Source organism: Trypanosoma theileri (genome assembly GCF_002087225.1).
Source record: "Trypanosoma theileri isolate Edinburgh chromosome Unknown TM35_Tth_2_V1, whole genome shotgun sequence".
Lineage (NCBI taxonomy): Eukaryota > Euglenozoa > Kinetoplastea > Trypanosomatida > Trypanosomatidae > Trypanosoma > Trypanosoma theileri.
In genome coordinates this window covers 1,041,344-1,051,527 of record NW_021639844.1, presented here as the reverse complement: position 1 = coordinate 1,051,527, position 10,184 = coordinate 1,041,344, and the positions used below count along the sequence as shown (strand labels likewise).

The following is a 10,184-nucleotide window of genomic DNA, read 5'->3' as shown; positions in this document are numbered from 1 at the left end:
CAAAATAATGGTGGAAGCTCAGTCAACGTATGACCAATGTCAAGACCTCATTGAATGACTCAGTTCAAACAGAACGCGTTACGAATTAAACCATCAGAGCAATCCAAACAACACAAAAACAAAGAAAGGAGGGGCAACAGAGGAAAATAGGTTCATTGTAACTATGACATGTATGTTGTATAGTGTGATCATGAAGGGGTTTCACTGAAAGCATGGAAGGTTGGAATCATTACAGTGGCGTATTACTTGGAAAAACTGTCTCTCTCGCATGTACTCTCTGCCCAGAAAAAAAAGTACTCTCATCCAAAACACTATTTCTGTTAAATTTGAGTGTAACCATATAGAAAATATTATCTGCCCGTTCGTCTTCTACCAGATGATGTATTCTGTACGTTTTGCCTGCAACTCTTGAACATCATAAAGAGGTAACATTAGGAAGCACTGCCTTCTAAATCTATTCTCTTTTCCCTCCAAATGTTGAATGAAGAATAAATAAGTTCAGAAATAGAAGTAAGAGATAAAAAAAAAGGGTGACGAGATGGAAAAAGGTAGCGATACAAACTAAGAAAATGAATAAAAAAATAAACATTCACGAAACAGACAAGAAGAGAGTATAAACACACACACACACAAACAAACACATACAAAGAGAGAGAAAAATAGAGAGATGTATATATGGTTACGTGTCCAGTGGCAGTGTTGGGAGGAGCCGCGTGAAGAGTGCGGTCTTCTCTTAGCTGCCGGCATGCGGATCGACGCCGAGTAGCTCGTATGGATCGTACCACAACGGAATCGGCATTCCGGCACATCTGCCGTTTAGTGCGTTGAGAATGGCCACGCGCCACGATACTTGTGCCTCCTCGCAGAGCTGCCGTTTCTTGTTAAGATACGAAATGGTGTCGTGCTCTATACTTGACGAGAGCGGTGGGGCCCGCAACTCACACGGCAGTGCAGCGCAGAGGGCGGTGGAAACACACAACGCCGATGTACCGCCGCCTACACTGTCGCCCAGCGACGCACGCAGCGCCTCTTCCATCGTCCCCACACGTCCTCTTTTTATTCCACGTTGTTCTTGTTGTTGTAGTTGTTCTTGTTGTTGCTGTTGCGCTCCTGTCTCTCGTGAGACGGCTAGTACGTAGCGCTCCTCCAGTGTTGAGACGAGCGTTTCCCACGTCTTCTGTTTTTCTGCAGGTATCATATCAAGCGCACGCATCCACTTCAGATCTCCGCCGCTGTTTCCAACCAAGTCCCGCAGCCACGACTGCTGGCTGCTATGACCCCAAGCCGTAAGTTTCATGCGGAGTATTCGATCAATAAGGTTCATCAGTCCATTGGCATCCTTTAACCGTACAAGGGTACCGACAAAACGACGTAGTACGACTATACCACCACCTCGCTCAAAAACGTCTTGAATTTTTTCACTGGATTTTATCAATATATTCATAATTATAATAAAATGATCAGGTATTTCAGATGTCTCGCAGAAGCGTACAAAAGCTAGTATCATATGAGAACGTTCTTCAGGGAACTCAAGAGTTGGAGACCCACCAGTGATCTGTGTCAGTTTTGCAAGCCACTGCAAGTGTCTATACTCATCTACTGCTTGTTTTCCAGCAACAAGCACTGGTGGTCCTTTCATGCTTAATTTTGTTGGTACCTTTACAGGGGCTTGTCCACGCGGAAAACCAACAAAAGGGGCTATCGGACTACTACCATTACCACTACCATTACTAATAGCTGCTGGAGAAGTAGTTGTAGTAGTGATAGAAGTAGAAGTAGTTGTAGTAGTAGTAGTAGTGGTAGTATTATTAATGTTAACAAGAGCACTGCTTTCCCGCACATTTTGTACCACTACTGGTACCTCTAGAACGGTTGACTCTATGTTGTACCCTGCGCCTGAGCGGAGATATGTCTCAATCTTTAAACGTCGCTCCTCTGCAGAAGGAAAGCGAACATTAGAAGCTAACTGATCCCCTTGATAGCGGGTGCCTCCTTTTCGCCAATCCAAAAACTTTGTGTTGTATGTTTGTTCTGTCAGTATAGTGGGTGGAACTCTTGATTCATTTATAAGGAAGAGAATAAATTGATTCACAAAACCTTCCCAACTAGGTCTATCGGGACCAGGACGAAGTCGATCGTACAGTAATTTGAGCATATCACATGATGCCGCAAAGCAGATAGCCAATTCCCCTTTATTTCGCCAAGTAAAGCGTGCCATTGCCCTACCTGCCTTCTGTGCTTGCTGTCGTTGATGTGTATATTCGTGCCGAAGCTGTGTTATAAACATCTCCACAGCAGTTCGAAAATAATCCACAACGCGGTAGCGCCCTTCTGGGAAATCATCGTAGTTTGCCACAATACGACGCAAAACACTTCCCGCTCCTGCTGGTACATCAATCCAGCCAACATCTGTTTTCTCAAAAAGCAATTTTGGGTTCAATTGCACACGACGAATACCAGAAGATGATGTCTGTCGTGATACTGCACGAACACCTGTGATTTTCTTTTCAACATTCTCTCTTGAAGAGTTGGACGAGCCGCTGCTGGTGCCGCTACTACTACTACTACCACTGCTGCTGCTGCTTCTGCTGCTGCTGGGAGAGGAAGATGAAGGTGAGAGAGATGATGAGGAAGATGAAGCCGATGCTGAAGGCATACTATGTGTTTCTCTATCTCCTGCTTTTCCTTCTTCCTTTCGATCGAAAGCGCGTAAAAGAAAGGGGAGGGGAGGGGAGGGGAGGATAAGTAAACTAAAGAATGATTTAAAGAGGAAAAGAAAAAGAAAAAAAAAAAACATATAGAGGAACAAAATCTGATACCGCAACATTGACTCAATTTGATAAAGGAAAAATTATGCATCCTTTTGGCAACTGGTTTCTTTATTTGTTTCTTTTTTTTTTTCTGTTTGTATTTTGCAACACTTGTCATCTGTTTAAAAAAAAAAAGTTACCACTAACCAACAGTACTCTGAGAGGGAAGAGAATCGGCATTATTAATATCATTACCCCTCCCCCTTTTAAGAAGATAAGGATGTCTGTGTAAGGATGTCTTGGAGAATACATATCTGATGCTGCAGTTGAAGAAAAAGTCGACGCTCCGCGAGACGACCACTCATGTCTATACTTTGCGTAACAAAAGATGGTATCTGTACTTCTCTTTCAATATCACAAGATACCAGACCAGTGCCATTAGAATAAGAAAAAGAAGAAGCAGCAGCAATATACAGCATATTGCGAAGAAGACTCTTGCAGAGATATGCTGAATCTCCTTCGTGCACACCATCGCAAGAAGAGCAAAAAGCAGCCTTATACATTCGCAATAATATGAGTGGATTGTGCGTCGATGGTGAAATGTCACCGTTATCAAGAAGAGTCAATGACATCATTTGAGTGAGCGGCAACAAGCGTCTGTCATGGAGTAGAACTGAAAAATCAAGTGACTCCATTCGTTTTCCTTCTTAGATTTTTTAAATGTCAAACAGGACAAATAATATTATAAGGAGAAGACTCACGTTTCCCCATATCGTAACAATCCTTTCGAATGTCAGAGAAACAACGCAGTGAATACCAACCCCCAATGGTAACTCAATAAATAAACTGACCAAAATAATAATAATAATAATAATAAAAGATAAATAGAAATAAAATAAAAAAAATAAATAAATATATAAATAAATAAATATATATTATACGATATATGAAGCTCTGAATCAATCACCGTCCTCAACAGTACTACCACCTAATTTATGAGATTCAAAATGTTCTACAAGTACCTCTTCTAGTACATGTTCATCTTCATGCAAGTAATTGGTTGCACGTTGGGCCACTTCCCGCAGCTGAATAGAAACCTCTTGAATATCGCACAGTTCAAGTACAGCAATAACGTCTGGGTAGGTAGAGAGCATTAATTTCCGATTCTCTGGAAATGAAAGTAAATTCGCTATTATCATGGCACATGGTAAAGCCATGAACATACTCTCTAACGCACGTTTAATATATTTAGGAAATCCAATATCAGTATCACTTACTTTGGTATGGATACTATGATTTTGAGGAGTTGTTTTATCTATTACAGAATGGGATGGAGAACCAGTATGCATTAGACGATATAGTTTTTTTGAACTTCTTCTAACTATCCCTGAGTTTAGAATATGTAACAATGTATCCATAGCGAAAAACATAATTCTACGAGTTCTTGCAAGTTTAAAATGAAGTTTAGGATGACCACAAAGGTTCACAAATAAGTAAAGAACATGTACCGAGAGACATGAAGGGACTTGACGATCTTCTAATAAATCTTGAAGCGCCTCAAAAAGAGTTTCTTCAAATACAAGAATAGAACACACATGAGAGAGTTCTGAAATGCGTCTTGCCAACAATACAGCCACTTCATTCAGTTCATTATGTGTCTTGTCGTATAATGCACACACTAGCGCATTTACGGTGTTAACATCCATTAGAAGTAGTTCATCCAGTCCCTCTTCCTCTCCAAGCAAGCGAAGATAAATAGAGAAAATATGTTGACGTAGTTTTGCACCTGATGTGGTTGGTTCTGCCTGTGTGAGAAGATACTGTAATGTAAACACCAGCTGTCGGCTCTGTGGCAATACACTACCACCCTTCGCCTTCACTTCATTTACGCAGCGAAGGACAACTCTCGCACACCACAACTGTTTTTCAATTTTCACTTTGGCAGCTGTGGCCTGCTGTAAAACACTATCTAACTTGCTGAGATCCCACGGGAGTTTGTCGGGGTGTTTTTCATCAGGACTCCGCCACTTATCACGTCCTGCATAAGTCATTTGCTCCTTCTTTCTTTCTTTCTGTTCTGATCTCGCCTGTATTTTTTTTTTTTTTCTTTTCCTCCTGCATCAAACACGGAGAAAGCGAAAAAAAAAAAAAAAATGAGAAAGGGGAAAGAGAAACCACCATGGAAAAAAAAAATACCACGTTTAATATCCCCCGGGGGAAAAAAAAAAAAATAACAAACCGTTATTCTTTTTCTTGATTCTGTTTTAGTTCCATCACGTTGTAATTCTTTTTGTTTCTTTTTTACTCTTTTTTTTTTCAGCTTCACTGACAGAAACTCAAACAAATATGAATGGTTGCAGAACAAATAAACACTCCACTATCGGAACTCATTTCCATGTAAATAGATGGAGATAGAGGGAGAGAGAGAAATATATATTTATATACACGGACAGTCTAATTCAAGGTATAGGAACCTTATACTTGTAATCACCGTAAATATCATTAACAACAACACTGTGCCTTTTTCATTTACTTTTTCCTCTTTCATTACTGTCTCTGTTCTAACGTTACAAGACTAACTTTTCCAGTTCTTGGGTCGTATACTGTAAGTCTAACTTCTCGTCCCGCCTGAAGAACTGCTGTAGCAAAGTCCTCTTTCCGCGTTGTAGGTGTTTTGCCAACGTGAGAAATAATACAATCAGGTCCAATATGTACTGTTGCTGCCGCTGATCCCGGTGTTACTTGAGTAACAATCACACCTTCCACTTCATCACCGCCATCGCGTACCAAGAGTCCCAGTAGTGTTGTGTTCTCAACGTCTGGGGTGATTCCCCCGCGATTGTGTGGGTTCACAACAGACGAGGAGAGAAATGTATTCTTCTCATTAGATATTGTCAGACCCGATGAACTTCTCATTATTTGTGTAATAGCCCGCTCCATACTCTTTACCCGCTCACACAACACATCAATCTCCACCTTTGGTACTAGTTGCTGTTCCACCAATTCCACTCGACTCGCCGAGAGTGCACATTCTGCTAAAACACTATGGGCCACTTCTAGTGGTTCAGTTTTCATAAGTTCAAATCCTTTCGATATGTAATTAGTGTACGCATCCGTTATTTTACACATCTCTTTTTGAGATTCTATACCTAATTTATTAATATCTGTTTTTAGTCGTCCCACTTCCACATTCATGGATTCCAACCATTCCATGCGCAGCGAATTTAACTCCTCTCGTGTCCGCTCTACTGTATCTCTCACTACACGATCTCGAAACTCCATCATTTCTGTAGAGGTGCTAGTCTTCATCTCTCTTAAACGTTTTGAACTTGTAGCCATGGCGATATCATTTATTTTCTTTAGATCGGTTGCATAGGCACGCAAGGAGGCCTCCGCCGTTTGAAGAACCTGTTCTTGTGTGTAGAGACCATTTTTATTTATCTCGGCAACTCTCTCATTATCTTTTTGACCCGACATCACTGTTACTGCTGATACCTGATCAGCGCTGGATGGTACGACAACATTTTGTTTCTTCATAGGGGCGACAACAGAATCAAAAGGTGCCGAGCGAAGTTCTTTTTTAAACAGTTCGGTATCATTAGCGTGGGCTACGAGTAGACTCACAACATCCAGAAGATACGGCGGACATTTGCCGCTTTTCACGAGGAGATCAAACTTGCGGTTGAGAGCCTCCGTCATTGTAGATCGATAGAAATACAAATATAAATATAAATATATGTATGTATATGTATATATGTATGTGTAAATATAGAGACGTATGACTATGAATCTCGGAAAAAAAAAAGATTAATCCAAGGTAAACGATAGAACAACTAAAGAAAAAAGAAAAACCAAATTAAAGAGAGGAAAAAAAAACAATACAAAAACAAAGAAACACAAACTTCATGTGAGAGAAAGAAGACTTTCTTCATCTCTCATTATTACAATGATTTTCAACTGATATATAAATAAATAAATAAATATATATATATATATATATATTCGTTTGTTTCTCTTTGCTTCCTTATTTTCTCTTTTCAAAGTGTCACGGTGCAGTTCTCTTTCGCCTGTACCTTTTGCAAAAGTTTGTTAAATTGCTGCATGCACGTCTCTGCAACGGGGAGATCGAGTGGTATCCTGTCCTTTGCGATGAGAACAAAACGTGTCTCTCGCTCCAGCATCATCTCAAGAAGAAAACAGAGAGCCTTTTCCGACACTTTCGTCTCACTAATATCCAGCAACTCTATTTCTGTGGTCGCCGGCACAAATCGCAGTACATGCGCTAAAAAAATAATTGAACCATCGTCCACATAACGATTGCGTACAGCGTAGAGTCGTCTACAATCACTCAGATGACCATTAGCTAGTGCAATGACGATAGGAAGAAGTGGAACATCGGTGAGAACAACATCTTCTGAGATGGAGTTTAGTACACTCATAAATGCGTTTCTACCCTCCTTTTCTGTTTCCCGTGCGAAAACACTAAACATTTGATCTATCGTGTCTTGCATTCTCGCAACAGCCTTACGAGTCCGCTCTAACTGCGTATTTTCTTCAGTAATGTTATTCCGCAGTGTTGCGGCTACTCGTTGCAACTCTGAAAGGGTTTTGCGATCTCCGTCACTATACATTTCTCAAACTGCAAATAATGTCAATTTAGTTTTTTTCCTTTTATTTATTATTTATTATTATTATTATTATTATTATTAATATTATTGTTGTTTTACACTGTATTTCCTTCCCTCTCCCTTCTTCTCCCTTGCACGACTACAGAGAGAGAGAGAGAGAGAGAACTTCTTCTCAAAGAGAAACTGTTTCCTCCACGAGATGTTTGTGTATATATTGGAGAATGAAGTAACCTTTTCAAAACACAGATGCACATACACAGATAATCAAGGAAGAGAGAACAACAACAAGAAAAAAAAAAAAAAACATAAAGAAGCAGAAACAGCAATCTTTCCAAAATATATAAACATATGTACATATACCATCATATACAAGAAAGGCAATACATCTACCATCTGCCATACCAACACTTTCTCTCTCCCACACACTCACACCCTCTCTCTCTTTCTTTCTTTCTTTCGCCTTCCACTTCTCCCCCTTTCTCACTCAAGTGAACCGGCTATAGTAGCAAGCTTCATGTTCCCTACACAAAACCAAAAGAAGTGCATACACCCAGCAAACATGAAAAAATTCCAATAAAAAACAAAGTTATAGTTGCAACAGTGTGTGGCCAACCAACGGCACTCGGCTTGTAGAAACCACACCGCATCGCAAACATTGCAGGAAAAACAAATGACACCAGACCACCAAAAACACCACCAAGAAAATCAAAGAGAACACGCACATTAGGCACTACAAGACCAAGAATAAGAGCTAAAAGAGCAAGTATTGTAGATACTATAGCCGAAACATGTGCGTTTTCGTTCTCTGTAAATCCCAATACCATTAACACAGAATCCCTTGTCGGGAATATAGTCATTGGAAATGCCATCGTTACAGTAACAGCTAATGCAAGGAATGCGATAGCAATATAAGGTTTATCAAGTTCATTCGTGTAATTATGCATAACATTAGATTCTATTTGTGAACCAAAATCAGCTGCACCAAACGCACCTGCCATAATGTACATCAATGAACAAGATCCCATTGATAACGCAGCAGCTGTAGTAATCTTAATAGGGCTTCCTTTTTTCATTTCGGAATATATTTTAGAAACTACAGTTTGGCAACATACAGAAAATATAAAGGTATTAAAAGAACTTAATGTATCACGTTCTACCTTTATAAGAGGTAATGTTTTCAATGATGTTCCACTTTCAATGGCATGAGTACAAATAGCTCCTACAAGTACCATTGTTGACATGGCACACACAAGTGAAGCATAACGAAGAGAATTAATACTACGCGTTAGACACAAAGGTAACATGATAAATAACCAAAACAAAAAAACTGCCGTTCGTCGATTAATATACGGCGTTAAGTGAAGAGATGTAATCATAGAATCAAGAATATCGGCCATCACTACAATATAAACTACTGCTACACCCCAGCAAAACATTACAATAATAAAACCAGTGACCTTTTCAAAAAACTGTCCAAAACAGTAACATGCCATCTCTTCATAGGTTGAATTTCCTGTAACTTCAATAACAAAAGAAAGTAAATAGACACTATAAACAGTTGAAATAACACATACCAAAAGAACAATAGAAGACAATAATAATCCACTGTGGTATACGGCATGCGGTACAGCCAACGTACCAGCGCCAAGAGTAGCTGAAGTAAGATTAAAAGCGCTGGCTATCATTCCTCCATTAGAAATATAAAAGAATCTTTGCTGTAAATGTGGTGAAAAGGTATGAGATAACGACATGGATCTCGAATGACGTGGTGAAAACGGTGTAGAAGCACGCCGTGACTCCATTGGATGAAGTGAGAGAAGCGTAGTGAATTCACTCATTGGGAGTTGTGTACGCTTATATGTCGGCGAGCCCCCTTCTGTATTATCCATCCTCTCCACACCACACCACCTGGGGCTTTTTTTTATTTTGTGAAAAGAAAGGCACAGACAAAGAAAAAAAAAGAGAAAAAAAGTATGAACAGAATAATAATAATAATAATAATAATAATAATAACACAAAAAAAAGAAAGAGAAAAATGCAGTAACAGATCTGAAGAATCCTCCCATTTTCATAAGCTCTCTTGTTCTCTCACTTGGAGAAAAACCATATACACAAGTCAAACTTCTTCCACTCATTTAGCGTCGCCGTTTCTTTCCAGCTGTTTGTGTCTTTGCAGTATCTGTCAGTGAGACATCTTTCAGATTCACCTTGAGATAATCTAGACGAATAGTCTCTGCGTGTCCTGTTCCATCCCTCACCTCAACAGTAGGGTCCTTTAGTAAAATAGTCCACACCCCATCATGTGCACGGTATACAGGGAACGTCGTTCCGTCGTCTAACACATCACAGTGAAGTGGCGCAGACAAATCCGCATCACGCATCCCTGCAGGCGCGGGAAACATCATACGTTTTGGTGCAGTCGAAAGAGATGTAACCACACCGCTATTCTCACCCATATTATTATTATTACTGTTATTACCAGCACCAGCAGCAGTACTACTACCAGCAGTATCAGTACGGTTCTTTCCCTCTCGCGATAAAGGGAAGGGTGAAACCACACGCACCTGTGATGTAACAGGTGCTTCCGCTAATGTTCGATCCATGGCCTGATCAAATATATCCCACAGCTGTTCTTTTTGTCGCTCACTCAAACTGCACACAGACTCGAGTTCCGACAACGTCGAAGCAAGAGCAACGCCCAATAAACTCTCACGGTACATCACAGCTAAAAAGAAGGAGAGGGAGAGGGAGGAGTGAGAGAAAAGCAACTATACTTGTTAAATTAGATATATCCAAAAGAGAAAAA

The 10,184-nt window shown here is 40.1% G+C and overlaps 7 protein-coding genes across 7 annotated transcripts; all 7 read right to left on the bottom strand.

Annotated features, from left to right (window-relative positions):
* Nucleotides 1-733: 733 nt before the first annotated feature.
* TM35_000025010 (uncharacterized protein) lies at nucleotides 734-2,656 on the bottom strand (the record flags this gene model as incomplete). Its single annotated transcript, XM_029021819.1, has 1 exon — nucleotides 734-2,656. One exon carries the CDS (start codon nucleotides 2,654-2,656, stop codon nucleotides 734-736), a length of 1,923 nt encoding a protein of 640 aa, XP_028887241.1.
* A 360-nt stretch (nucleotides 2,657-3,016) lies between these two features.
* On the bottom strand, nucleotides 3,017-3,445 carry TM35_000025000 (uncharacterized protein; the record flags this gene model as incomplete). Its single annotated transcript, XM_029021818.1, has 1 exon — nucleotides 3,017-3,445. One exon carries the CDS (start codon nucleotides 3,443-3,445, stop codon nucleotides 3,017-3,019), a length of 429 nt encoding a protein of 142 aa, XP_028887240.1.
* A 264-nt stretch (nucleotides 3,446-3,709) lies between these two features.
* On the bottom strand, nucleotides 3,710-4,801 carry TM35_000024990 (uncharacterized protein; the record flags this gene model as incomplete). The annotated part of the gene is made up of 1 exon (XM_029021817.1): nucleotides 3,710-4,801. The coding sequence occupies one exon, from the start codon at nucleotides 4,799-4,801 to the stop codon at nucleotides 3,710-3,712; it is 1,092 nt and encodes a 363-aa protein (XP_028887239.1).
* A 496-nt stretch (nucleotides 4,802-5,297) lies between these two features.
* TM35_000024980 (uncharacterized protein) lies at nucleotides 5,298-6,449 on the bottom strand (the record flags this gene model as incomplete). The annotated part of the gene is made up of 1 exon (XM_029021816.1): nucleotides 5,298-6,449. One exon carries the CDS (start codon nucleotides 6,447-6,449, stop codon nucleotides 5,298-5,300), a length of 1,152 nt encoding a protein of 383 aa, XP_028887238.1.
* Nucleotides 6,450-6,787: 338 nt separating this feature from the next.
* On the bottom strand, nucleotides 6,788-7,381 carry TM35_000024970 (uncharacterized protein; the record flags this gene model as incomplete). Its single annotated transcript, XM_029021815.1, has 1 exon — nucleotides 6,788-7,381. The coding sequence occupies one exon, from the start codon at nucleotides 7,379-7,381 to the stop codon at nucleotides 6,788-6,790; it is 594 nt and encodes a 197-aa protein (XP_028887237.1).
* A 518-nt stretch (nucleotides 7,382-7,899) lies between these two features.
* Nucleotides 7,900-9,267, bottom strand: TM35_000024960 (amino acid permease-like protein; the record flags this gene model as incomplete). The annotated part of the gene is made up of 1 exon (XM_029021814.1): nucleotides 7,900-9,267. The coding sequence occupies one exon, from the start codon at nucleotides 9,265-9,267 to the stop codon at nucleotides 7,900-7,902; it is 1,368 nt and encodes a 455-aa protein (XP_028887236.1).
* A 246-nt stretch (nucleotides 9,268-9,513) lies between these two features.
* On the bottom strand, nucleotides 9,514-10,098 carry TM35_000024950 (uncharacterized protein; the record flags this gene model as incomplete). Its single annotated transcript, XM_029021813.1, has 1 exon — nucleotides 9,514-10,098. One exon carries the CDS (start codon nucleotides 10,096-10,098, stop codon nucleotides 9,514-9,516), a length of 585 nt encoding a protein of 194 aa, XP_028887235.1.
* Between the last annotated feature and the right edge of the window lie 86 nt (nucleotides 10,099-10,184).